The 24,831-nt window shown below is 42.2% G+C and overlaps 1 protein-coding gene across 3 annotated transcripts in view; it reads right to left on the bottom strand.

The window, feature by feature from the left end:
- Nucleotides 1-24,831, bottom strand: part of MAD1L1 (mitotic arrest deficient 1 like 1) — a 366,896-nt gene that overhangs the window by 203,645 nt on the left and 138,420 nt on the right. For 2 of the 3 annotated variants that reach the window (XM_005145268.3, XM_031045610.2), the window contains exon 13: nucleotides 8,387-8,527. In XM_005145268.3, the coding sequence (XP_005145325.2) occupies nucleotides 8,387-8,527 (141 nt within the window). Of the gene's footprint in view, nucleotides 1-8,386; nucleotides 8,530-20,948; nucleotides 20,954-24,831 lie in introns of all 3 variants that reach the window. The other variant, XM_034065681.1, reaches the window with a different exon arrangement.

Raw genomic sequence — 24,831 nt, 5'->3', positions numbered from 1 at the left:
TTGTTTTCTCAAAGCACTTTTATGTTTATATATTATATATTATGTAACTATTTGGTAACAGGATTTCACAAAACTCTGTAGCTGGAGCCCACAGAACCACAGCGGGCAGAAATGAGTGACACCCTACATGAGATCTGACCCTTGGGTTCTTGTTCCTGTGTTGCTTCAAGACCAAGTATGCACGAATGGAATATTAGTTGTCTCATCTTCTCACTATGTGGAAGAGGGATGGAGCAGATAAATTATGTCTACATCATTTCCTCCTTTTTCTTGTTTTCCCTTACACAATGAATCCCAAGTACAATAGATGCACAAATACATACAAACTTTATCATTCTTTTCCTACAGGAAATCTTTAGAATCTTTACAGTATGTTTTAAATAGAAAGTAATAATTAAAAATATTAATCCCTCTTTCTTACAAGAGACCATCATAGTGAATTAAAAGATGACAAAAAACCACTTACAAATACATACTTGAAATCTTAAATTATGCAGAGATTGAATAATTATTCTTCTATGAAACACTTCAAATCATAGAATTCAAATCCAATCATTATAAAAATCAACAAATCTCAACAAGTTCAGAACGTCTCTTAAGCTGCCAGACAAGCACTATTTAATGTCATTAATACAAAGCAGAGTTAGGCAACAGCTACAATTTCTGTGGCATTTTCCATGTAAAACTTTGTCCCAGTGTGCAGTCTTAGCTTTTACTTCTTCCACAGGATACTTACTTCCTTCCTCCCCTGGATCTGCTTGGTTTCCACAAGCAACTAAAGCTTTCATCAGTGCAACAATGTTCCTAAGTAGTAGTTGTAATAATTGGGGTGTATTTAACATCAACCTTACATCTGTGCTAGCACTGACACCTGGATCACCAACATGGTTCAAAACAGGCAAGATGCACTGGCCTGAGAACACCTCTGGGAAAGATGGATGTGGCACTGTCTTTGAGAGTATGCCACCACCCTGCTCCAGAAAGACACAATGTATACTGGTGTTAGGAAGCTTTGATCAGTCCCATCCAAGGACACTCAAGTACCCCCAAAGACAAACCCTGCTACCAGACATGGGACACAGCAGTGACATGGGATCAGTCCACACAGATGAGAGCAGTGCTACATAAAAGTACCATGATTTCCAGCTTGGAAAAGATTCAAAGATGTTAAATCTCTGAAATAAATGCAAGATGGATCTTGTCCTACTTGCTGAATGTTTTCCAACATTGCAAAAGCCCAAACAATTCTGTAAGTGTGGAAAACAACACTCGAAAATGGTGCAAGCATGGAGGAACCTGCCCAGCAACCTCCCTACTGACTCCCAGGCCTTCCTCACACTGCTGCGCTCAACAGCAAGTGATGGAGACCAGCATAAGATGTAAGAACATATTTCTGCATTTTCAAAGCTTTCCCTTTCAAAAGCTGAAAGCTACCTGTTCCTAACCCCATTCCCCAGGGATGCTTAACTGACCTTTTTCCTTCTGCTTTCCACCTGTGAGGGAAGAGACATGTTATCACTGTGTTACTTGCAATTCAATTTCAGTCCCCTGCTCCCACTGCTTCATGCTCACCACAGGAGGCTATAGGCACCATACTGCACAAGAGCAGCTCTTTCATGGGACATCTTTGCTGCCATTTGCTGCAGATGGGGCCACTGCTTCCAGTCCATATGAATTCTTGCTTCCTCTTCCACCTAAAGACATCTAATTGCAGAGCCTCTATCTCTAGGCATACGCATGAAGGCTTTCCACTGTAAAGAGCTCTAAAGCTCTCAATACTGTGTGAAATGTTCTCTCCTATTCTACTGGAGTATCATCATAACTCATAACTGCACATCAGTTATCTTCCCTTTCCAAAACATCACTAAGAAAGAACCCAGTTTTAAATCTTCTGTAGGAATTCGAGACCCAGTACATCTGTTTCTCTTAGCCAGGTACATGTGAAGCTAACCCAAACTTCCTAGGTCAAGCCTCGGTTGTGCTTGATTATTCATAACATTACCAGAAGAGGCTGCAGGAGGATTTGTTCATACCAAGAGCATTTTAATGGGGCATAGCGGAAGAGGAGGGAGAAATCTTTTTGTTGCTGGCATCTATCAATCTGCCTGGGCCTGAAGAGAGATCTTTCAGAGGCCAAGTACAAGAGCATTCCCATGTCCTCTAAGCATCTCACCTAGACAGCAGGATGATGATATTAGCACAGTCACAGGTATGCTTCCTGCAGACTGAAACCCTTCAGACAGCAGGATTCCATCCTGAACTCCCTGCATTGCTGGCACAGGTGATAATTTACATTTACCATTACTAGAAATCTTTGTGTTTACAGAGCCAAAGACACAATCTAGTCAGTAAAGAACTAGGAGCAGTGTCAGGGACTGCATGTACATCAGGAGAGTGACTTTCATCAAAAAGTGATGGCAATTACAACGTCTCCCCTTGTTTGTACTGCACTCGAAGCACAAGAGAGCAAGAGTTGGAAAATGCTTTTCTGACCCATGCACTTCAACATAAGCCAAGAGTGTGAAAAGGGTCCTTAAGGTTACCTGGTTCTGGGGGCTTGTCTATAAAGCAGCTTATCACAAGTTAGAGACACAAATGTTGTCTTACTTAATGAGTTTATTTATTCTATGCAAGTTGGTGCCAGGACATTATCACTTCTTGAGAATGATGGAGACTTGCATCCAGTTAGCTGTGGTGCCTAGGAACTGCTGAGCTGAAGCCTTCTTTAAACTGCCAGAGAACCCACACAGTAAAAATATCTGTAAATCTACCTGTAGTGAAAACAATGATGGTCAGTGCAGGATACGTTATACTTAAGGCAATGCCATGGACCACTTCTCTTGATCAGTTACTAACTTTCAGGGCAGATTCAAAATGGGAATCTCCTCAAAAAAATTAATAGCAACTGAGTTTTAAAGTCTAGTCTGACCTAACAGAAAGTCTCAGTTACACACAGACAGGCTTTGCTGCAGCATCAACTCCTGAGAGGTATTCTTCTTCCACAGAGCAGGGACTGTCACCTGTAACAAATCATTAAGCCCCTTCATGACTTGACTTCCTCATTATAATGTGCTTATTTGTAATGTGCTTTCTCAAAACACAGCCACTGGCAGGTGGAAAAGGGAGGGAAGGAAACTAATGGCTCCCTGACTTCATAAGGTCACTTAGGTCTGAAGGAAGATGAAAAATGTGAGAGAAGAGAGAACCCAAGATAATCCATTTTCCAGGACTGAGGGAGGACATGGAGCCTGACTTGCTCTCCTTTAGAAAAGGAACACAAAGGACTGCAGTGGTTCCCAGGAAGGCTCGAGTATGACTAGAGATGCCAAAGTGTTCAGGTTCAAAATGCTATTCTGACAAGGTGTTTGCTTTGTCAGAAAATGATGTCCAGCCCTGTGACTGCTTCAGTAATCAGTGGTAGCTGATGCATGGGAGCACATTAGCGTCATCTCCAGAGAGAGTCTCTTTTCTTCCCATGAGTCACAGATAAGATGCTCCAATGACAGTAGAAGCCTGGACAAGTGAAACATATGCAATACTGGAGTGGCAGGAAAGCTCTAGTGACTTTGATTTGAACGTTATGGACAACTGGAGAGAGCAGAGTAATCTTAGCACTGCTTCTTACAGTTGTCACTGAGAAAAAACAGTGCCCAAAGGTTGGATGGCAGCAGAGACGTAGAGAAAGCAGGAAGAAGTGGAAATTAAAACAAACTCCTCTGTACCTTGTACAGATGGAAGGAAATTTCTCTGTAAAGTTCCATCATCACAAAAACCTCTTCTGCTATGTGAAGAGGCAATTTTCCTTTGAGGAGGAGAGGAAATACAGCAGAGGAGGAATACAGCAAAATAAACATCAAGTGTGGATCAAAGAAAGGAAAAAAGGAACAAAAAAAAGAATGTAAAAAAAGTGGAAAGGCAGTGATGGGGGAAGCTGGGTGAGAGACAAGGAGGAACTGTTAACTCTCAGATAAACACTTTATTGCATCTGCACATAAAATTTAAGCACTTTAAACACAGGGGTGACTGGTAAGTAACTCCCTTTACAAAGAGCAGATTTGTGGCTACCTTCACAAGAATCAACAATGCCCAATTTTTATTGTCAGCAGATGTGCTGCAGTTATCAGGTGCAGCTAAAGTGACAATATTTGGTCAATGAGTTCTGAGGTCACCAGTAATGTCCCACAGTGGAACAAAAACACAGAGCATATGGTATTTCATGTGCTGAAACTGTCAGACTCATAATTAACTGATTAGAGTACATATGGTGCTCACAGACAGTGTAAATCTCTCAATGTAACAAATGCTGGAGACCATTGAAGGTGTCAGCATGAGTCTTTCCTTGCAAATCTCTCTTCATTAAAGTTTCATATGGAGGCAAGTGTGTTGTAATAAAATCGCTATTAATGGAGTTATATTTATGATGATTGCTCTTTTGTGCAGCTGGATTTAACTTTTCAAACACTAAACTCCACATCAGAGCTTTTTCACAGTAGCTGCTGCCTGCAGAGAAGCTTCTTGCTTTGTCATGTTTACCTTGAAATCAGAAGTTCAGAGAGCTAAGGTAGTAAGAGTTAACCAAGACTGGCAAGAAAACTGTTCTCATCACCAGCATCAAAACAGAAAATTCCATGCCAAGATATAAATACAGCTACAATTCTCTTTGAGTATTTATAGGAGTCTGGCCAGGGACAAACTCATTCCCTCTTCAGTTCCAAAACACACTTTTAAGAAGATGGTGAGTGACACTTCATTAACCACGTGAAATAGGCTGACACAGACAGCTTGCTCTTTCAGCCACCATGTCAGATGGCATTTTTCTTTGCACCTCCCCTGTTTTACATTCAACACTACGTGAGGTGCCTTCTTGAACATCTGCAGCCAGATCAACCTATGGATCAGGGGTTGGCCTGGGGGCAGGCAGCTCTGGGGAGGATAAAGCAATCATTCTGTGTCCAAGATCAGACTATCTGTTTGTATGTCCATGCATTAGAAATCCAGCTTTTCTCATCAGTCATCAATGAAGGGGATTTTAAAAATTCCCCATCAGCCTTTCTTTGCCTTCCAGTCCTCTGCCTTATTAGGCTCTGACAGGACTAGTTCTTATGCAGCACCACTGCACCTCCAAAGTGATCTGGGATGAAAGCATTCTTCTGTATTTCAGTTTCTGGGAAGGTACCTGTAATCCAGGCAGTGTCTGTGACACAGACCCAGCATGGCTCCCAGCAGCACTCCTGCCCAGTGAGGGCTAGGGAAGGAGAGAGTAAGGCACGACCCAGTGTATCACCAAACTCCATCCTCCCAGCATACACTAATACACACAGCCCTCCAGGGTTTACACACACCTCTCTCATTCCTTGTGTTCTTTTAAACAGCTTCCCACCTCCATTTATACAGCAAGCAAAAGACTTATCAGAGACCTCATCTCCCTAATGAGTCAAAAACTGTTGCCTCAGCCCAAGACTTTCCTAATCCCACATGACTTACTCCTCTCTCCTATTGTGTTATCGCAATCACTCTGTCTTCACCAAAGAGCTACGTGCCTCACACAGTGTTGCTGGAATAGATGGAAAAATCTCCATTTTAAGGATAAGGAAAAATCCCTGGTAAGAACATCACTTCATTCTCCTCCATGGTTTGTTCAGAGATTAGCGCAGCCAGAAAAAAACAAGAAAATAAAAGGTATCAAAGGGCTCTCTGGTAGGGAGCACAGAAGGAGATGTTGGTAAATCAAGTACTCTGTTGAAAAAAGAGAAAACCAGCTGTGATAACTCAGGGAGAAGAGACAAGGTGCATGGTGTGAATTTTAAGGTTTATGACCAAAGCTGGAAGGCAGAAGCTACAAAATATAATGCAATAAAATGCATTTGCCTTAGGGGTTTCAAGGGCTTTTTTAACTCAAGGTGCTCCTGCACCATAGCAATACCTGCAGCCTGCCCCGTGGAGATGCAGTGCACAGGGACTGTGCAAGTGCTGCTCCTGTACACAATGTCCCAGTGGTGGTAAGTCCAGCAGCACCCCTCTGTGGACATAACTGGGTACCTGCAGTGGTATATCCCCTGGAAACTAGTGATTTTAACTGTTTTCCACACTTCTACCAATTTAGCCTAGCAAAAAGCATCAGCTAGGCCTTCTTAGCTTAGATCCATCAGTCACTCTGCAGCCACCCCAAACCTCACCTAGATCTTATCTGAATAGCTCTGCATGTTGTTGCTTTGCTGCCATATGCAGACACTCCCAGATGTGCTCCTCTCATTATTCTGTGCCACTCTCCAAGCTGATTGTGTGCTGCCCTCCCAGACTCATCCACACCAGGGGCTCTGAGAACCCTTCGGTCATACTGACTTATACTGAAGTTCCTTTTTCCTTTCCTCTCCACAACCCCTCCCCACACCTCATAAACAACAGAGGCTCCAAGGTGCCTCATTCTTGTCTCTTCTGCTTGTGAGTCATGCAGGTGTCAACACTTCTAAAGTCTGTACAGAGGCTCAGCAGAGCTGGGAGGGTGCAGAACATTATGTTAGAAGTTATTAATAGCTGCTATCGACCAGTTCTTTGATCTACAGGCAGCTGGTTACAGCTGCTGCTCCTGATGATGAGGCACCAGGAGTCCTGCCTGTACCTCTGTCTCCCTTTCCAGTATTCAGATTTTCTACTAAAACAAAAAACTTTCTCCCAGGATTTCAAAACGGCTGGGATTAGGCAGTCAACACTGCAGTCAGAAAGCCAAACAAAATCAAGTGAAGCGTAACATTTTACTTTGCAAGGAGAATATCAGATCTCTGAATCCCGCTTCTAGCAGTGTTTGAAAGGCTGAAGGGTTGACATCATACACAACAAGGCTCCAGAGAATACAGCTCCTTTCTGAAATTTTCCATGTAACCCATAATCAATATCCATGAAAAAAAAACCCTTGGAATCTGTACCCTATAAATAATTAAAGGGCTGTAGCAATTGGTTCCCACACTCTTCCAAGATTTCACCTAAGAAGAAAAGGTAATTCACTATTGCCCAAAGACACCATGCACATCTGACCTGTTCAGGGAAACAATATGGGAAATCTCCCTCCAGCAATGCAGACCCAATGCTGGAAACAACTAAGAGGATGAAATAAACACCTTCACTTTATGTCAGCACCATCTAATTCTGCTCTGTCTCCTGGTAAGCAGCATGATTATCAAAAGGCACCAGAGAAATACTCTGAGACAGACAAATTCAGGCAAATGCACATGTTATCCGATGTTACCAGCTAACCTATCAACTTGTCCAAAACTCTCCAGCATTCCTTTTCTGAGAAACAGGGATGAAGTGGATCTACACTATGCTACTGATGTATACAACACCACACTGCTCTGCTTGCTAAGGCTTTGAAGGTCATTAAAGCCAGTACTACCTGACTTAAGTTCCCACCTATCAATACAAGAAAAGAGCATTTTTAAGGATACAAGAAGCAACCGGGTTTTGTGCACAGTGGGACAACACACTTTATGGCTTGAACATGAACCTGAAGAGCATCTTTTTCTGTAAGTTTTACTCCATTTGAATTACGGCATCTATAAATTTTTATGATGATGGAACTAGACATGAAGGAAGGAAAACTCACACACTTAGGATTATTGCAAAGCCTATGTAATCAAGCTGCCAAGCTTTAAGATTACAGACCTATTCTAAACATTTCAACTCATGACCATAAAGCCCATTCCATTATGACAAAACACAACAGAGGAGAAGTATTTGGCAAATGCATGTTAGCATTTACCTCATCAAAGTCACATTTCAGGTTACGTATTTCCAAAAGAGAACAAAAAATAATGGAAGAATACCTTCAAGCAAAACTTCTATCTTAGGAAAGAATGTTTTTTCCTAAACAAAACCTAGTTTAAAGCACTTAATAATTACTGGTATTTTGGTGATATCAGGCCCAATGCCAGTAAGCAAAGAATTAACAGCAGACATACACACTTTCCTTCTTCAACCCTTAAAGCTCTTCCAAACATACAATCACACTGTATGTGAGGAAGAACCTCACTACACATGATACAGTGAGTTACTTAGAGTAGACCACAAAAAAGACACCACACTTCCTACACTGCATTATTCTTTCCCCTTATATACAACCTTTAACTCACAGGGACTAGCTGGCACTCTAGCCATGCAGCATAGCTATGCTTAACACAAAGCACACTCATCACGCCAAAGATGGTTATTCTTTGCCTGTGCCAGCTTCAGGTGCAGATAGTAACTTGTGGCTCTTACTGATCCTGGGATTTTGAAACCTGAATTTTGCAAATCTGTCTTCTGTGAGAGCAGATCACCTCACTAGGCAATCCAATCTTACAGGTCTCAATTACTTCACCCCTGGGTTTACAGCATGATGCTTCTTTATTACCTCCAGCTCAGTGTTATGAGCATGCAGCTTCTGCACCATCTCCTCAGCCTCACGCATGCGCCGGTTCAGCTGGGGCGAGTGCTCCGAAGGGGTCAGCTCACTGTCATACGACTCCAGAATTGCTCGCATCCCATCACGTTCCTGTCAGGAAGAACAGCAAACACCTTTAGGGATATAGCCCCTGATCCACTCCAAGGACAGAGATCCCAAACACCATCCTACATCTTTGTCCATTATTCTTTTAAGGACAAAACCGTGATGGAGAGACATTCATCGTCTTCATAGTGGCATCAAGACCCAGATGAATACACAGTTCTAACAGAACAAATGTTGTTGCTCTGCACACTGAAGAATCAGACTGTCTTTGTGTATATAAAACCACATAGCCCTTGCAGGAAAGCAACATGCATACATTCTAACAAGCAGATGGCAACTGAAAACAGCCTGCCTTCTTTTTGGAGACATTATTCTAATTCAATGTGGCTGAACGGGTTTCTTCAGCAAAATATTTAGTGTAGTGCTTGATATTTTTCCTGCCAAAGAGTTCCAGCAATGAATGAACGGAATTGTCACAACAGAAATGGAACAGATTTGACAACTAACAAAGTGGTTGAGAGTAAATATCCTCTATATGGTATGTGAGTTATCACTCATTAAACACTGCAACACTCAGTGTTTGCAATAAACACTTTTTCAGAGGTTAATAATCTCACAAACAATGTGTTTGGCTCACTAACCAAGCAGATGAAGAGAAAGACAAAGAGAAGGATCCTGCTCCCCTTTCAGGTATAAAGCTTGGGCTGAAAGTTAAAGGTAAAACTTCTTGTGTGGACTCTTGCTTGAGGTATTTCCTAATGCATTTCCAACTTCAGACAGCACCTAACACCTACCTCTAAGGCACTGATGAAGAAGAATGGGCACAGAAGGCTGGAAACTGCCAATAGTCAGGTGTGTTTTAAGGAGATTACTCTTTACAGTGCAGTATGCATATAGGGATCAGCCAGCTGATGATGTGTTTTAACCGCACAAAGAACCTTCATGTTTGTAAGGCTACTGAACAGGGTCAAAGTTGCTGCTGCTGAGGCTTTCTAGCTTGTCCTGCTGCAGGAATGCACAAGTGCTCTGGAAAAAAACAGTTCTCATGTGTGAATTCTGCCATCACAAATATCTAAAACATTATTAGAAAATCACCCAGCTTTATAGCTGTGCAGTTTACATCCAGACTAGGTGTCACCACTGGCACTGGGCCTGAAGCACTTCCTAAACCCAGCCAGGCTGTATTGAAATGCTTTGGTGGGATTCTCCTGTCTGGGGGATTTCAGGAATTGCCAGGGTAGACAAAAAGGTCCTTTTTCCCCAATCCCAAATGAAAAAGGCTGTATTGCAGACAGCAGAGGTGATGCCAACTGCTCAGCTGAGCAAGCCTGTATACAAAGATTATCTCCTCCTTCAAAATCTAAAGGTCAAAGACTGAACATGGATAGCAAGTGTACACATGGGGAAGGGAAGGAGCAGGCAAATTCAAGGTGTGAAAATAATACTGAGAGCATCGCCAGAGGTACAGCATGTGTTCAGAGCATGTCATGGATTGAAAGGTCAGCCAAGATGGCTGGTCAGCAGGTAAAAGGCCACCAAAACCAAAGGACAGCCTGAGGCTACAGGAACCAAGTTAATAAAATAATAAAACCAGGTTTTAACATAAATAGTACTGGAAGCTATAAGCTCCTTGCTCAGGCATGACTGAGGAGAAACAGTTTTCCAAGGAAAGAACAGTTTTGACATAGTTTGGAAAGAATTGTTCACCTGACAGACATATGAAAAGAAATAATTCCACGTTAAATGCAGAATTAAACACAAACCCAGCCACACCACACCTGGCTTGTAATGAAAGTCAGAAGAACAGGACTGCTCCATCCTCCCTCCCCTTCACATCACCCCATCTGCCCAGTGTACTTTCCATAAGGCAAGCTGCTTTTGCTACAGAGATGACTTTCACTCCCCCTTTATTGCAGAATCTTGTCTAGAGCATAGATGAGAATGTAATGACAGCCTTTAGTGAAGGTATTCATTTGATCACAGGCTAGTTTGAGTTAGAAGGGACCTTTAAGCTCATCTAGTTCTAGCCCCCTGCCACAGGCAGGGACACCTTCCACTAGACCAGGTTGCTCCAAGCCCCATTCAACCTGGCCTTGATATCCTTGCAATTAGATCTGCAATTACAGCATCCTCTCTGTACTCCGAGCACTCCTTTAGCCTCATTTTCTACTCAGTATCTTTCATCAATGTGATCATTTAACACCGCAATGTTCTCTCCATTACAGCAGGGCAGTCCCAAAATCCTTAGCATGTTTTCAAAAGCAAACAGGACCCCTAGCAATTCCCATCACACTTGGCTTCCAATTAACTGGTGAACATTAGGTCATTTGAATCATTCCCAGCAAGATCCTAGCAGTTGCCTGAGCTGTTCAGCTGCAAGGAGGACAAACTTCAGCTTTCATGTTAGGATGGGAAAATTACATGGGAGCAGGACGTACCTACAGGCTGGCTTTGCCCTAAAATCAGCTACAGATCTTGTCCTTCAAAGCCTTTCTCTTAAAGAACAAGTAAACTTCTCAAGACAAAGTATGGTAAGCACAGCAAAAGCTGTACTGGAAGGTGCTGAAATAAAGGGTGATACAATCAAACACTCGATCTTGGAGTTCAGTTCTCCTCTTTAATTATTTCTAAATATTAACACTGTAATGAAATCAATTCTCAGCTTTCAACAAGTGGTCCCCAGCTCCCTTTTTTAAACGTCTCCCCATCAAGAGCTCTTACTGAAAGCTTTTCCCTCCCTCCTAAAGACCTTGTCAGTTTGGCAGGGAACAGAAGTTCTTGTTGAGAAGTCCTCTGCCTAAAAAGATTCTCTAAAATGCAATCCTAATTTAGTAATTGCTGCACTATCTCCTCATCCCCAACGCAACATTCCCCAAGCTCCATCAAAAACTTTGCCAGGGACTTTCAGATGTAGTTTCTAACCTTTTCCCAACACCTCTGCTTTCCCACTTTTCAGGAGACCAGTTATCAGAATTAGCAAAAAGCAGTTTCCCTGGGAATTCCCAAAATTTACCCAGCACTGATATCTCTGCTAACTCTCAATGGACCTTAGACTGGCACACTTCAAGGTGCTCTTTGCCTTGACCAGTTTCAAATCAACACCAGAACAGAAATGCAGCTTGCTCTAAACATGCCCTAAAACCAGAATAATTTGGTTTGATGTTCATTATAACCCTAGGAAATTAATGCCCTGCAGCAAACTCCGGCGCTGCAGCCTGCAGCTGTGTTTTAGGAGATCTAACTTTGAAAAAGAGGAAAAAGAGTGATTCTTTTCAAAGGCTGAAGTTTGCCTTCCTTCTGTCAGCAACAACCCATTCACCAAACAAATCTGCCTCCTACTACTGCAGAAGTAACTAAAAAGAAAACATGTTTTATGTTCTTAAACACAAACTAGAGTTAATCCCATGGAAATCTGCTATGGGAAAGTATAGAAAGGCACCTCTGCAAAATGACACCCTAAAATAAATCCTTCTGGTCTTTCCACCAGCTCCTCTATTCCCTCTATGTAAAGCCAAAATTCAACCTGGTTAGTGAGGAGCTTGAGGCTAAGGGCAAGTCTTTCCCAGCACTCACACACCAAAGGGCTATCGGAGGGTTTAGAAACAACAGTAATATAAGTGGACTCCTCCAGGATTCTGTGGTTTATATTAGTAAAAGACCTGAGAACGGTTCACATTAGCACCATCAACATCCTACCAACACCCTCCATGTCACTGAAGCAGTGCTACTGCTCACCTCCAAAGGCAGCTGCAGCTTCAAGTATTAGCACACTGAGGACTCCCAACTGTGTGCTGGAAGCAACTGAACAGTAAAAACATAGCCAAAAGAATTTACAAAGCCATCTGACCTTCTGTACATACATACAAACACAGCGCTTATTCCTGTTGGTGCTCCTTACCCCTCCTCAAACATCCATCCACACCATTCACCACAGACTTCCTAATTAGTTGAAGCAAAGAAAAATCAATAAGAAAGAAATTAAAGTTACAAATCTAACTGAAGTCAGTCACACACCCAGGGAAAATTTGTTCCTGGGGTAAAGTTTATCTAGTGTCATAATTTTATTGAAATCCTATATCTTCCTATTGACTTTTATCGTTTCAAGCTGGATGCCAGAGTTATCATTATTAGAGTCTCGGTGTTGCTTGCTGGCCCGAGGTTTGGGGTTTGTGGGTTGTTTTTTTTCTTTTCATAAACAAGCTGTAATTGTCTGGTTTATTGATCAATAAATCTTTCAACTGCCTCTCTTCACCCGCTTCTGTTCTGGTGAGTCTCCTGCACCTTCTCTGAAAGAAAATATAGGGTTGTTTTTTAAAGAACATATTGTTTTGTCATTAGCCATGAAAGAGCAGAAATTGTGCTGGTCGGTTCCGATAATGGCTTTTTAATGACAGATTCTAGTCACAGAAAATCTGCTTTATTTCCACACGAGTGAGCTTCAACTATTAATCCACAACCCAAATGCACAGCTCACTTGCTCTCTCGCTTCTGTTTGGGTTAGAGCCTGGCAGAGGAGAGAGACTTTGTAAAGTGGAATCATAATGCTATTTCCCACTCAGTGCTTTTTTTGATAACACAGAAATATTCCTGTTCCTAGCATTAGGTAAGCTTTTTGTTTAATTAATGATAATTTTTGGAGAATGTTAATAGACTGCTTCATTATAAGAAATCAGTGGCAAGATTCTCCCTCCTCTTCCTCCCCAGACTCCCAACTCCAAATTAGTCATAACAAGGAAAAATTTTGAGACTGAGGAACGATATGGAGCTTCAGCATTAAAGAGATGCTATTTGCAATCAGGTACAATTTAGTTAAATATTCTTCATAAGAACACAAATAAAAGAGAAAGGTGACTGTGTAACAGAGTTCTCTGCTTTCTGGCTTGAAGCGATACAAATATATACATAGAAAAAAGGAGATGGTGACTGGGGCTTGACCAGATGTTTATCACAAACAGAATTAGCAGTATGAGGTGTGGCAACATAAGCCAAAATATGGCCAGAAATAATAATTAACTATATTAGACTGTGTCAGGACCTACTGACAAAATATATTCTTAGAATACTTGGAAAATTAGTCATGGTAATCTCTGATCCAGGAGCAACTATCTTTGAACTCACAAAAGGCAGGACAGGCCCTGAAAAAGGGGCAGAGGAACAGATCCAACCTTTTAAAAGAAGGATGGATGAGAAGATACAGACTCTGTCAATTATAAATCACCTCAACATTTTGGTATCTCATCAAATACTCAAAAAAACAACATTAACAATCAAATTGCTGGCACTAGAGAAGAATTAGGGACAAAAAACAATCAACTGAGCCTTAATATGAATTATATCAAACCAGTCTAATTTCCTTCTCTGACAGGTAACTTGTCTACTGAATAAAGGCAAACAATAAATGTGATAAATCTCAACTTCAGTGATGTGTTTATCAAAGAGGAGGATTACAATTCAACAACATCCCTAATTTAGAGAAATGAATTTGTATCAAAGTGATGAAATTCATGAAACCAAAGCACAGAGCCCTGCCTGTTATGTAGCAACACAAGACACCAGCTACTGTTGATGGGCTGCAGCATCAGTTGGTATCTTCCTCTTTACATCTTCCTTACAGGAAACACGCGCATTCCACGCATTCAAAGCTCGCAGGGATACAGGAGCTGTACTATATACCATGGGGAAGCATTAGCTAGGGAACATGCACGGGACTACAGACAATTAACAGGTTCTGCCCCAGTGTAATGGCTGGAAGAACTGATAAAGTATTGAGCCTTACTTTGTTATCAGGCTTCTCTCCTCGCAGCCTACATTCACATCCTATTGCTTCATGGAAAACGGGGAAAAGTAAACACAAAGGGATAGTAAGACCCAAGAAGCAGGGGCGGGGCCTGAAAGCAGAACTTTCAGTAGCTAAAGGCACATTCAGTCAGACTTTGCTATTATGGGAATGCATCTAAGGGAGCCACATCCCCTCAACTCCTGACCCTCTTGGAGCACTGCCAACAACAGCTGCCCAAATCTTCCAGAACAGACAACAAACCAAGAGTTATATGCCAAAAATCCCACCAAAAATTAAATTACCAGAAACTCTCCACATCCTCCTTGTCTACAGCAGCATCTAATTCTCACCAGAGGGCAAACAGTTTCTCTTTCTCTTACCACCCTAACTTTTGTACTGATCATCTTTAAACCAAAATTTTCTATTCCCAAACCTCCAAACAGCTTCCTTCTCTGCTGCAGCCATTTCCCAACATTTCTCTCTGTGGCTGACCTATTTTCACATTACTTTGCAAATTAGAACTGACTGCAGACACATATGTATGTACACACCATTGACTTTCTACTCAAGACCTCAATTAAAACTGCATTTATAAAAAAGCCTGTTAACTCCATAAAAACAAAAACATGCAGCAGATTTCACCACCTTTACACTGACAAGAACATAAGGAAATGGTTTTCCAAAATATCCTTGCCTCTCAAATATGACTTTCTATATATCAAACCCCTGCTTCCATTTTCACCCCTCAAGCCAATATAAGGCTACTGCAGGAGTCTAAAGATGGATTTAGCCTATAAAGAAGCCCTTCAAGTATTGTGCCCTACAATCAAGGTTTCTCCAAGAAAATAAGATATTTATTCTGTATAAATTGAAGTACTTCTATCTGTGTCTAACCTGAATAGGGAGAGAGGTCAGACAGACCGATGTACTCTGTAACCACAAGCACACAGCAAACCAGGAATTAAGCATCTCTACCTGTCCCATCATCTCTCTGCAACTGATGGTTTTCATCACTCTGCTACTCTCCTAACAGAGACATTTTCTTGCTAGGGAAGGTAGTGTATTATTAAGGTTGAACACCAACTTTCCACCCATGGTTGGAAGTCTGGAGAAGGCAATCACTTGGCAAACTGCAGTAAGAATAGGCAGAGAGCCTGAGAAAGACAATCAAAGGCTTCTTTTAAGTGCCAGAACAAAGCATTCAAAGACACTCTTAGCTTCCTAACCCTAATTTCTTACATTTTGGAGAGCCTCTGCAATCTGGCTGCTCTTCTGGCAAACACTCAGTAGGCAGCTTTCAATGCATACCTAAAAATACTTGTGTATCTTACGTGTTCTTTTATTCCATAGGTTTTTCTCCAGATTTATAGTCCTTCCTTTCTAACTCTTGTCCCTCACCTCCAGTGCTTCTCTGCAGAGGGCTCAGCTTGCCTTATATCCTGGCAATGGACCAAAGCAAATAAATGCACTGTAACTCTTTTAATCTGCCTCTGATAAATCCCCTGCTTACTATCTGCTGTAAAATTGTGCATGGTCTCTAAAAGCCTCATTTTACTTATAGCACATACATATGGCAGCTGACAAGCAATCACACAACTGACATTGCAACAAATTAAATATTATCTGACTAAAACACCCCTGGGGTCCTCTTGCTTCACACTGAGTTTAACATGTTTAGTTATGTTTCCTAACCTCCTGCTGCCGTGAAATAATTTCATGATTTTTCTTCATTTAACTCCTTTCTAGCAGAATGCTCACCACTGCTAATCTCTAGTACAAGCTTGCTTTTCTATCTCAGTGTATTTCTCATCTCTGAATTTAAAAACCCTCTCTTTTTACTACCATTCCTCTTACCCCTACTGATCAAGCAGTGGCAATCTCACACAAGTGTGAAGCTGCTTTATTCACCAGCCTCAGCACAGGGCACTCTGACACTGGTATCTGACACCATGTACACAGCTCACAGTTGAAAAACAATCATTTCTATTAAACCCAAATAAATTAATCCCATACCTTCTTCAACCCAGTCTCTACATCACCATCGCTAGCAGAGAGAAGGCATCATACAACTGACAAGCAAATGCGTTCATCCTTACTTACTGGCAAAAGAAAACTACTATTTTATGTATCTGTTTTTCTAAAAAGGAAAAGAAAAAGGAAAAAAAAAGCCTTATTCAACCCTGAAATTTTCTTTGTGCATATGATTCTTCTATTCTGCCACTGTACTACAGCACATAAAAATTCAGCCCTATGTTCATTCCTTACCCTCAAATTTCTTTTTCTTTCTGCCTCCTAAATAACCCAGATATTGGCCTCTTAATCTCTTAACAGCCAGTTTCCTGCAGGTTTAACCACTTAAATATCATTAACTCAGGAGAAAAGTAAGCTGAACTGTGCTCTATGTGGTATAGCTATCCGCAAAAGAAAAGGAGGAGGCATTGCACTGCCGTCCAGTCTCTGTTCCAGGGAAAGTCAGGCTAAGCCAGAACTGAAGCAGGAGGGCAAATCTCTCACATCACATCTGGAGAGGACAGAAAAATCAGAGACCTGAGATCATTCAATCAGCTCAACACAGCACATTCCACTGAACTTCAAAAGTAATTTCTTGGTGCCTTTACAATGTGTCAACAACTCTACATATTTCTAGAGAAATATCTACCTGTGGCTTTTTGAAAAAGGCAAAGAAAAAGGGCTTTTAGCTAATGCTTCAGAATATACATCATCTGACTGCTTTATTACAAAATATTAGTAATTTCCCATATTTTACTTATTTCATAAAACATTCCCTCTACTACCTCCAGGCTGTAAAAGATCAGAGATTTCAATAAGTGTTTCAGAAATTATACATCAAGTTATCTCCTAGGTCCCCTGTGGCATAGCTGCATTATCTTCAAAGGACTGTCATGGGCAGAGGGGACACAGGTCCTTCACCTCACAGCCCAACAATACCTCCTTTGGAAGGCGACAGAGGAAAAAAGGCACAGAAGAGACAAAAACTCTATGTCTGCTGCAATAGGACATTACAGTTGAGCAAGTGAAGTAACGTGCACCTGAACACACATGAAGCCTACGGATACCCACAGCACCTACACTGCAAATCATCACATCAGGTCTGGCCAAATTTGCAAGCCATACAGTTGAATGTATCAATAGTAAAGGCCTTTCTTTCCACTATACATTGGAGTTAGATGTTTTCACTTTTCTACAACAACTGTTAGAAACTTGTTATTTTACTGTTGGAAACTTTCTTCATTTACAGTCCATAACTACTAGGGAACTGCCCAGAAGCCCACAGCATTCATGCACCCACCCTGATGCAGAACACAGAGGTAAAAAATAGCCCACACATACACCACCACATCAAGTGCCTACCCTGATGCTCAAGGTGTTGACCAAAAAGCATTTTATTAAGCACAGGAGGCACAATGTGCAGCTTCTACACTATGTAAGCCATCTACTAGGCAAAAGAATAAATAAACATGCTCTTCTTGAAATTATAACAACCATAAAGGGTCATTTCTCACCCAAGCCATGCTCCCAGCTGTAAACTAGCCTAGTTTAAGGCACAGTTTATTTAGTCACACCAAATTATTTATCTAGGGCAAAGCAATAAATAATATGCCATTATTTAGAACTAAAATGCTATTATTTACTTGGATGTGGTCAAAATATTGATATTATATTAAAACCACATTATTTCACAGTTCACAACCTACATGATGTGGGTTACATAGTTTAACTTGTACCCTTTGATAATACGAATGAACAATCACTTTAACACGTGGAGTACAAAAGCTGCACAAGCAACACTTCCTCGGCTTCTTTTACAATCAGTTTGTTCTCTCAAGCCAGAACACAGTTCAGACAACACCCACAGAACATGTCTCATTAGCTTAATCAGCAGCCATCCTTAGGGTTTGCTCTCAGACAGCAAGTAAACACTATGAAGCTCAGCTACTCTTTAACCTTGTGAACTGCACTTCTGAAGGTTTTCTGTGTTTAAAAAGAAAATGGGCCACCTCAGTGTTCTCACTGCAGCTTCTCAAGCTGAGGTTTGTCATATGCTGGCACTTGAATCCTCTATAAACATTAGTGCAGGCTGGCAGAGACAACCATGAACCCCACTGTGCATGAAATACCTTTCCTCTTGAGACCTGAATATGGTGAAGAACAAAACTGCATGCTTAAGAACCAAGTACAAGGGCCACATCTGGTAGGTAGATCATAATGCTTCACCATCACTGCAGTTGCATCTTCACCACTGCACCATTCTAAGCATCCTGGTCTTGTGGAAGGTGCCCCTGCCCAAGGCAAGCGGTTGGAACTAGAGGAGCCTTAAGGTCCCTTCCAGCCCAGTGATCTGCAGCTTGGGAACATGACAAACAAAAACCTCCTCAACCACACTTAGCAGAGAATAAAGAGGATGCATGTCTACACCGAAGAACCTCCAGTCCTTCTGAGAACAGCCCCCACACACAGATTTCCTCAAATTCTACACATTTCAGAAATAAAATTATTACCTTAAAATAGCCTGGAAGTTGGTAAACCTAATATTAATCTATTAGCTGCCACCCACTGAACATCTTCCTTTTACAGTGTCACCAGAGCGCTGGTTAATTCACACAGACAAAATGACGTTCCTGTCTTTGTTCTCCTTTCAGTGCCTCTGCGATATTAAGTCAACAAAAGCTTTCCTCAAAGCTGCACTGACATCAAGAATGTTATGTTCAAACCATTAGACAAAAACGTGAAGCATTCAAGTCATGCTTCATTAAAAACAAGTGGAAAAAATCAGTTTACCAGAAGAAAAAGGTTATTTAGGAGATATATTCATTATATACATCTGAAAGAGAATGAGGATTAAATGTATAAGACCAAAACTTTTATTGGTCTTTTAATTATATTTGGCCACAATTATTTTTTAGTTGAAAAAGACCTTTACGATCATCAAGTCCAACCCCAGTGCTGCTAAGGCCACCATTAAACTATGCCACCGAGGGCCTCGTTTATATGGGTTTTGGACACTTGCAGGGACAATGACCCCACCACTGAGCATCCTCTCACTGAAGAAATTGCTCCTCATACCCAGTCTAAACCTCCCCTGGTGCAGCTTGAGGCCGTCACTTCTTATCCTATTGCTTGTTATCTGGGAGAAGAGACCGACCCCATCTCACTACAACCTGCTGTAAAGCAGTTGCAGAGAGAGATAAGGTACCCCCTGAGCCTTCTCTTCTCCAGACTGAACCCCCCAGGCCCCTCAGCCGTTCCCCATCACACTTGTGCTCCAGGCCCTGCACCAGCTCCGTTGCCCTTCTCTGGCCCTGCTCCAGCACCTCAATAACTCTCTTGTAGTGATGGGCTCAGAACTGAACACAGAATTCAAGGTGCAGCCTCACCAGTGCCCAGCATGGAGGGACAATCACTGCCCTGGCCCTGCTGCCAGTGGTGCTGTTACAGGCCAGGATGCCACTGACCTTCTTGGCTGTCTGTGCACAAGCTGCTCATGTTCAGCCCCATCAAGGGTCCTTTACCATGAGCAACTTTCCAGCCACTCTTCCCAAAGCCTGGAGTGTTACACGGGGTTGCTGTGGCCCAAGTGCAGGTGTTGATACAGGGGTAACCAATGTACAAGGGGGTAATACATTACTGAGCCTTTCTGAACCTCATCCCATTGGCCACAACCTCTGGATCCAGCCAGCACCATAAACAGTCCAAAGTCAGCCTTCTGCAGGTCTAAGGTAGAGGTTTATCTTACCTTGTTCCTGACTTATCCAAGGAGACGGCCGCCATCCTTTCACCCCTTCTCTCTGACCACAAGCTGAGTTTACCTCAGGCTTCCCGCCCAAACCCCCTGAGGCGCCACGTGCAGTGCCCGCCCCGCCTGGCGCTGCCCCTGTCCTGAGGGGGCCCTGGGGCTGCTCCGTGCCTGCAGTCCCTCAGGAAGGAGCCTGCTGAAGGCAGCCTCTATGGAGATACCTCAGCAAACTGCGCACACAAACGTGCACAAAGGTAAATAAATGTATTTATTTATGTTTTGTTTTCAACCAAACCCCGTGGCGATAAAGAGCAGAACCACGGCATCAAAAACTCTGCTTTGCTGCTAACGAAACCCATTGGTTTGCTTTCACGCTAATGAAGTGCTAGGTATTAGAGAACAAAAAGGACTATCAGCTTTCCCAGTTCCAGCTACTTCAAAGTGAACAGAACATGGTATAATCACAGAAATGATTGTCAAAGGAAGAGGTGAAGTAACGGAGGGAAGAAGTCTCTCCCTGCCACATAGAATCATAGAATAGTTAGGGTTGGAAAGGACCTTAAGATCATCCAGTTCCAACACCCCTGCCATAGGCAGGGACACCTTACACTAAACCATGGCATCCAAGGCTTCATCCAACCTGGTCTTGAACACTGCCAGGGATGGAGCATTCACAACTTCCCTGGGCCTCATTCCAGTGCCTCAGCACCCTTACAGTAAAGAATTTCTTCCTTAGATCCGGTCTAAACCTCTGCTGTTTAAGTTTCAACCCGATACCCCTTGTCCTATCACTACAGTCCCCAGTGAAGAGTCCCTCCCCAGCATCCCTGTAGGCCCCCTTTAGATACTGGAAGGCTGCTATGAGGTCTCCACGCAGCCTTCTCTTCTCCAGGCTGAACAGCCCCAACTTTCTCAGCCTGTCTTCATATGGGTGGTGCTCCAGCCCCTGATCATCCTCGTGGCCTCCTCTGGACTTGTTCCAACAGTTCCATGTCCTTTTTATGTTGAGGACACCAGAACTGCACACAGTACTCCAGGTGAGGTCTCACAAGAACAGAGTAGAGGGGCAGGATCACCTCCTTCGACCTGCTGGTCACACATAACATCAGGGAAGAGCTGGTGAATGGCAGTGATGAATTCCATCCTGCAACACACCCACAAGGCAGAACTTTCTGGATAACTTGGAGGCAACTCCAGTTGAAATTTAGCCTTTTTGATGTTCCCATGAGACAACCCAAAGGACACTCGTTCCACTCCAGGCACATCACAGAGCTTTCAGTTTGCAGGCAAGTCCTCAAGATGGCAAAAGGGTGAGCACAGACCCATTTTGCACAGCGATATTTAAGCATGCAACACTCATCACTAAATCTGGCGCATCTCAGGAAAAAGAAAGTCCATTGTGATGCATCAGGAAATACTATCAGAGCTATTTTTGTTATTCTAAATAAATAGAGTTTACAATGAAGTCACGTATCTGTTTGTGTTTGATTCTTCTGCTTCCATTCGTGAAATACCATGATTTTATTTAATACGCCTTTCTCTCCCAGTGCCTTTCAATAAACCTGGCCAGCACTCTGCTGACTCAGCACAATCTGTCTCAAATACGGCTTTATCTTGCCAATGAATACTATATGAGATGATGCCATTTTCAATATAGTCTATTATCAGCAGTAGGCAGACTCAGACTTGCACAACAGTTGAGGTTCGAACGCTGCTCTGGAAATTGCCAGCCCGACCTCCCCTGTTCTCCTGGATCCCCCCTTCTCTCCAGGAGCATATTCCATGGGATTCTTCCAAGCAGGTTCATGACCATATCAAATTCCACTGTCCTGAAGTCCAGTGCTGTGATCCTGCTGTAGTTGCCTTCTTCCCTTCTCTCAGGAGTCATTTTAAATTACTTTAACAGCATCCTTGCCATCCACAATCAACAGAAAATCATTTGATACCCCAAGCACAAGAACGGTTGGTTTAGAGATGAAGGGAAGACAAAAGGTAACAAGCACAAAGCATCCAGCTAGAATTTATGACCACTTCAAAACCTCTCTCCTGAGCTTCTTCCAAAAAGCTGATCCTATTTTGCTTTCAAGTAATCTTTTACAGACACATCCCTCTTGTTTCAACTCCAATAACAACATACATAAACTCAGCCACATTAAAACAAAGCATGACTATCATATTGTCTTTGTTGCTGCAGTCTCAAAGATGCTGCCCATGATTACGAATCCACTTGGACTCTTCAGCTGATTGAGGGCAAGAACGGAAGCACCCAAAAAGCAGCAAGTGATAAGTTTCTGCTTTGTCTCTCTGCACACATTAATAATGCTGAACACATACACAAACAAGATCAACAATCAAGGCTATACCAAAGACTTCTTGTGCAAAACACCTGCCTCAATCCGTGGAAGACGTAGTACAAATTTTACAGCAATGTCAAATCTTTGCAACATTTTCCCTGGATCAAATTAGTTCCTAATGAAAACCTTGATGATTAATACTCACTTAAGAAGTAAATTGGGAGAAAAGCTATTAGTTGAACATGAGCAAATCAAACTGGCTCCAGATATGCATAATGAAATGTGTATATGTGAAGAAAATACTACTGCTGTATCTTCAGAAATCTTCAGTTTCTGAACACACTCTGTATTAGATCATCTCATAATATCCTCTAGTGCCAGTTCTGAAACATGATGCAGAATGTACAAGTAGTTGATGTACCTGCAAAATACAGAGGTACCTTCTAACGACCTAAACAAGTCCCACAAAGGTGTGTATCTGACCACACATAAAACTTCAACACAGAACTCCATTCAGAGAAATATTGATCCCATCCACCTCAGATGCCAAGACTAGACTGGCTCACAGGCTCTCTCATTTGGATTTCCTCATCAGGTCAAGGTGCCAGGACACCAAGGAGCTATGGTCACTGAGGGAGGGCAAAGCACAGTCCATCAGTCCTGTCTGTACTCTGAGCTGCTGGGGCAGCACCCTGGGAGAGTGAACAGAATAGAAAATATCTGCTAGAAATGATCTCCTAACCCTGTAAGCATAAGACTAAGCAAAGCATAATACTAAGACTCTAGAGCAGTCTTCTACATATTTGAAGTTATGTTTCTCTCCTCAGTATTCACTAGTGCATTTCTTCACTGTTTCCTCTTACTTTTTACCCTTTCACTAGTTAACGAATATCCATTCACCTCCAGAGGACTCAGAAGAACCACTGCAGTGTCTATCACATAAGAGTTACCCAGACCTGACTGAAAGGAGAGCTGGGTATGAATGAGATGAGGATTAAGGACAAGAAATCACTTTGTAATTGAAAACTCAGGGCCAGCAACCATGAAGTAAAAGGCAGGAGACCTGCAAGGCCACACTTAAATCAAGCAGGGAGGAAATGTCTGTGGTCTAACACCAGCTCAGGCCCCAGATTTTGTTAATATCCCACTTTCCACAGGTTATTCCATATACCTCATTTTAATACTGATCCTAAGAAGCTTTGAATTTAAGACACAAACATGATGCTAATTGAACACCCCTCCTCATCAAGCCTGTGGCATAGATTGTATAAAGGTTGCTCTCCAGGGGAACAAAATGGAAGCTGTAATTGTATTTAGATCCTGGAGATGTGTAAAAAGAGGAAGAAAAGACTGTCAGTTCAGCATGTATGAAGGAGGAAGATATGAAAAGAATAAATAGCTTGAAAACTAGGGAGCTCTGAAGGTTTCATCTCAAAAGCAAAAACAGAACTTTAAACAAAATGTAAAAGAAGCTTCAGAGAAACACATGCAAATAAAGGAATTAATCTCCAGCTGACGTTTGCGTGCACCTAAAAGAATGTACATATTCAAACATCCTTTTCTTTATCAACAGTTTAATACTAAAAACAAAGAAACAGCAGCATAGCAAATGAACTTTTTAGAGACAGCTTCTTGCTGCCTCCTCCTGTGGTACCAAAAGGCAAACAGCTGCTTCCTTTCTGCATCATCCCCCCTGTTCTCACACCAGCAACACTAATGGCTTTCCTGACAAGGCAAACTCTGGTACCAGGTACTGTTCTTATTAGCTCAGATTAGAGCCTGTGCTGTTAAGCCCTGTAGGTACCACACTCCGTACAGGTTGCTCTCTCTTTATTTCACAAACCATATGTAACTGCCTCTCTAATATCAGCCATTGAATGGAGCTGAATACAATCATTCTCTAAATTCAACATCCGTGCACTTCAACATGTCTATTTCATACTTCAAGAATACTTTTTACAATAAAATACTTCAAAAGCTTAGAACTGAAGTTATTGGACAATTTAACCCACTGATACAAAGAGCAACAAGCAAAGCAAAGCCACTCCTCCAATGCTCCAAGCAGCACTTTCTTTATCACTAGCTATAAGAAGGAACAGGGGTCTCTGAACAGGTTTTAAATTCTCCTGTTTGAACAGTGTGTGATTGATACGGCTGTTATTTCTAACACCACAGGAGAGTGTTATAAATAACTTGGTGTTATTTATAAGCATCGCGTTGGTTTGTACGCCAGCACGGCCGGAGAGGCACAGCATCCCACAGCAAACACCAGCTGCAAGGAGAAGTTTTCCATCAGGTCTGCACAAACCCAGGCACATGGGTGAGCTTTGTGAGCATTGCTGGAGCCCTGGAGATGGGCACATGCCTGCACCAGCAGAACCATCAAGTGCAAATAGGTGAGAACCTCACAGGGAGATGGGAAGCAAATACGAGCTGTGCTTCATTCTGCCTTCAGTGTTAAGAGGATTCATGTGGTCTCTCCTGTCTGTTACCAGCACGTTTTAAACAGCCGCCAGGCTGC

Source organism: Melopsittacus undulatus, chromosome 8 (genome assembly GCF_012275295.1).
Source record: "Melopsittacus undulatus isolate bMelUnd1 chromosome 8, bMelUnd1.mat.Z, whole genome shotgun sequence".
NCBI lineage: Eukaryota > Metazoa > Chordata > Aves > Psittaciformes > Psittaculidae > Melopsittacus > Melopsittacus undulatus.
This window is presented reverse-complemented; position numbering and strand designations above follow the sequence as displayed.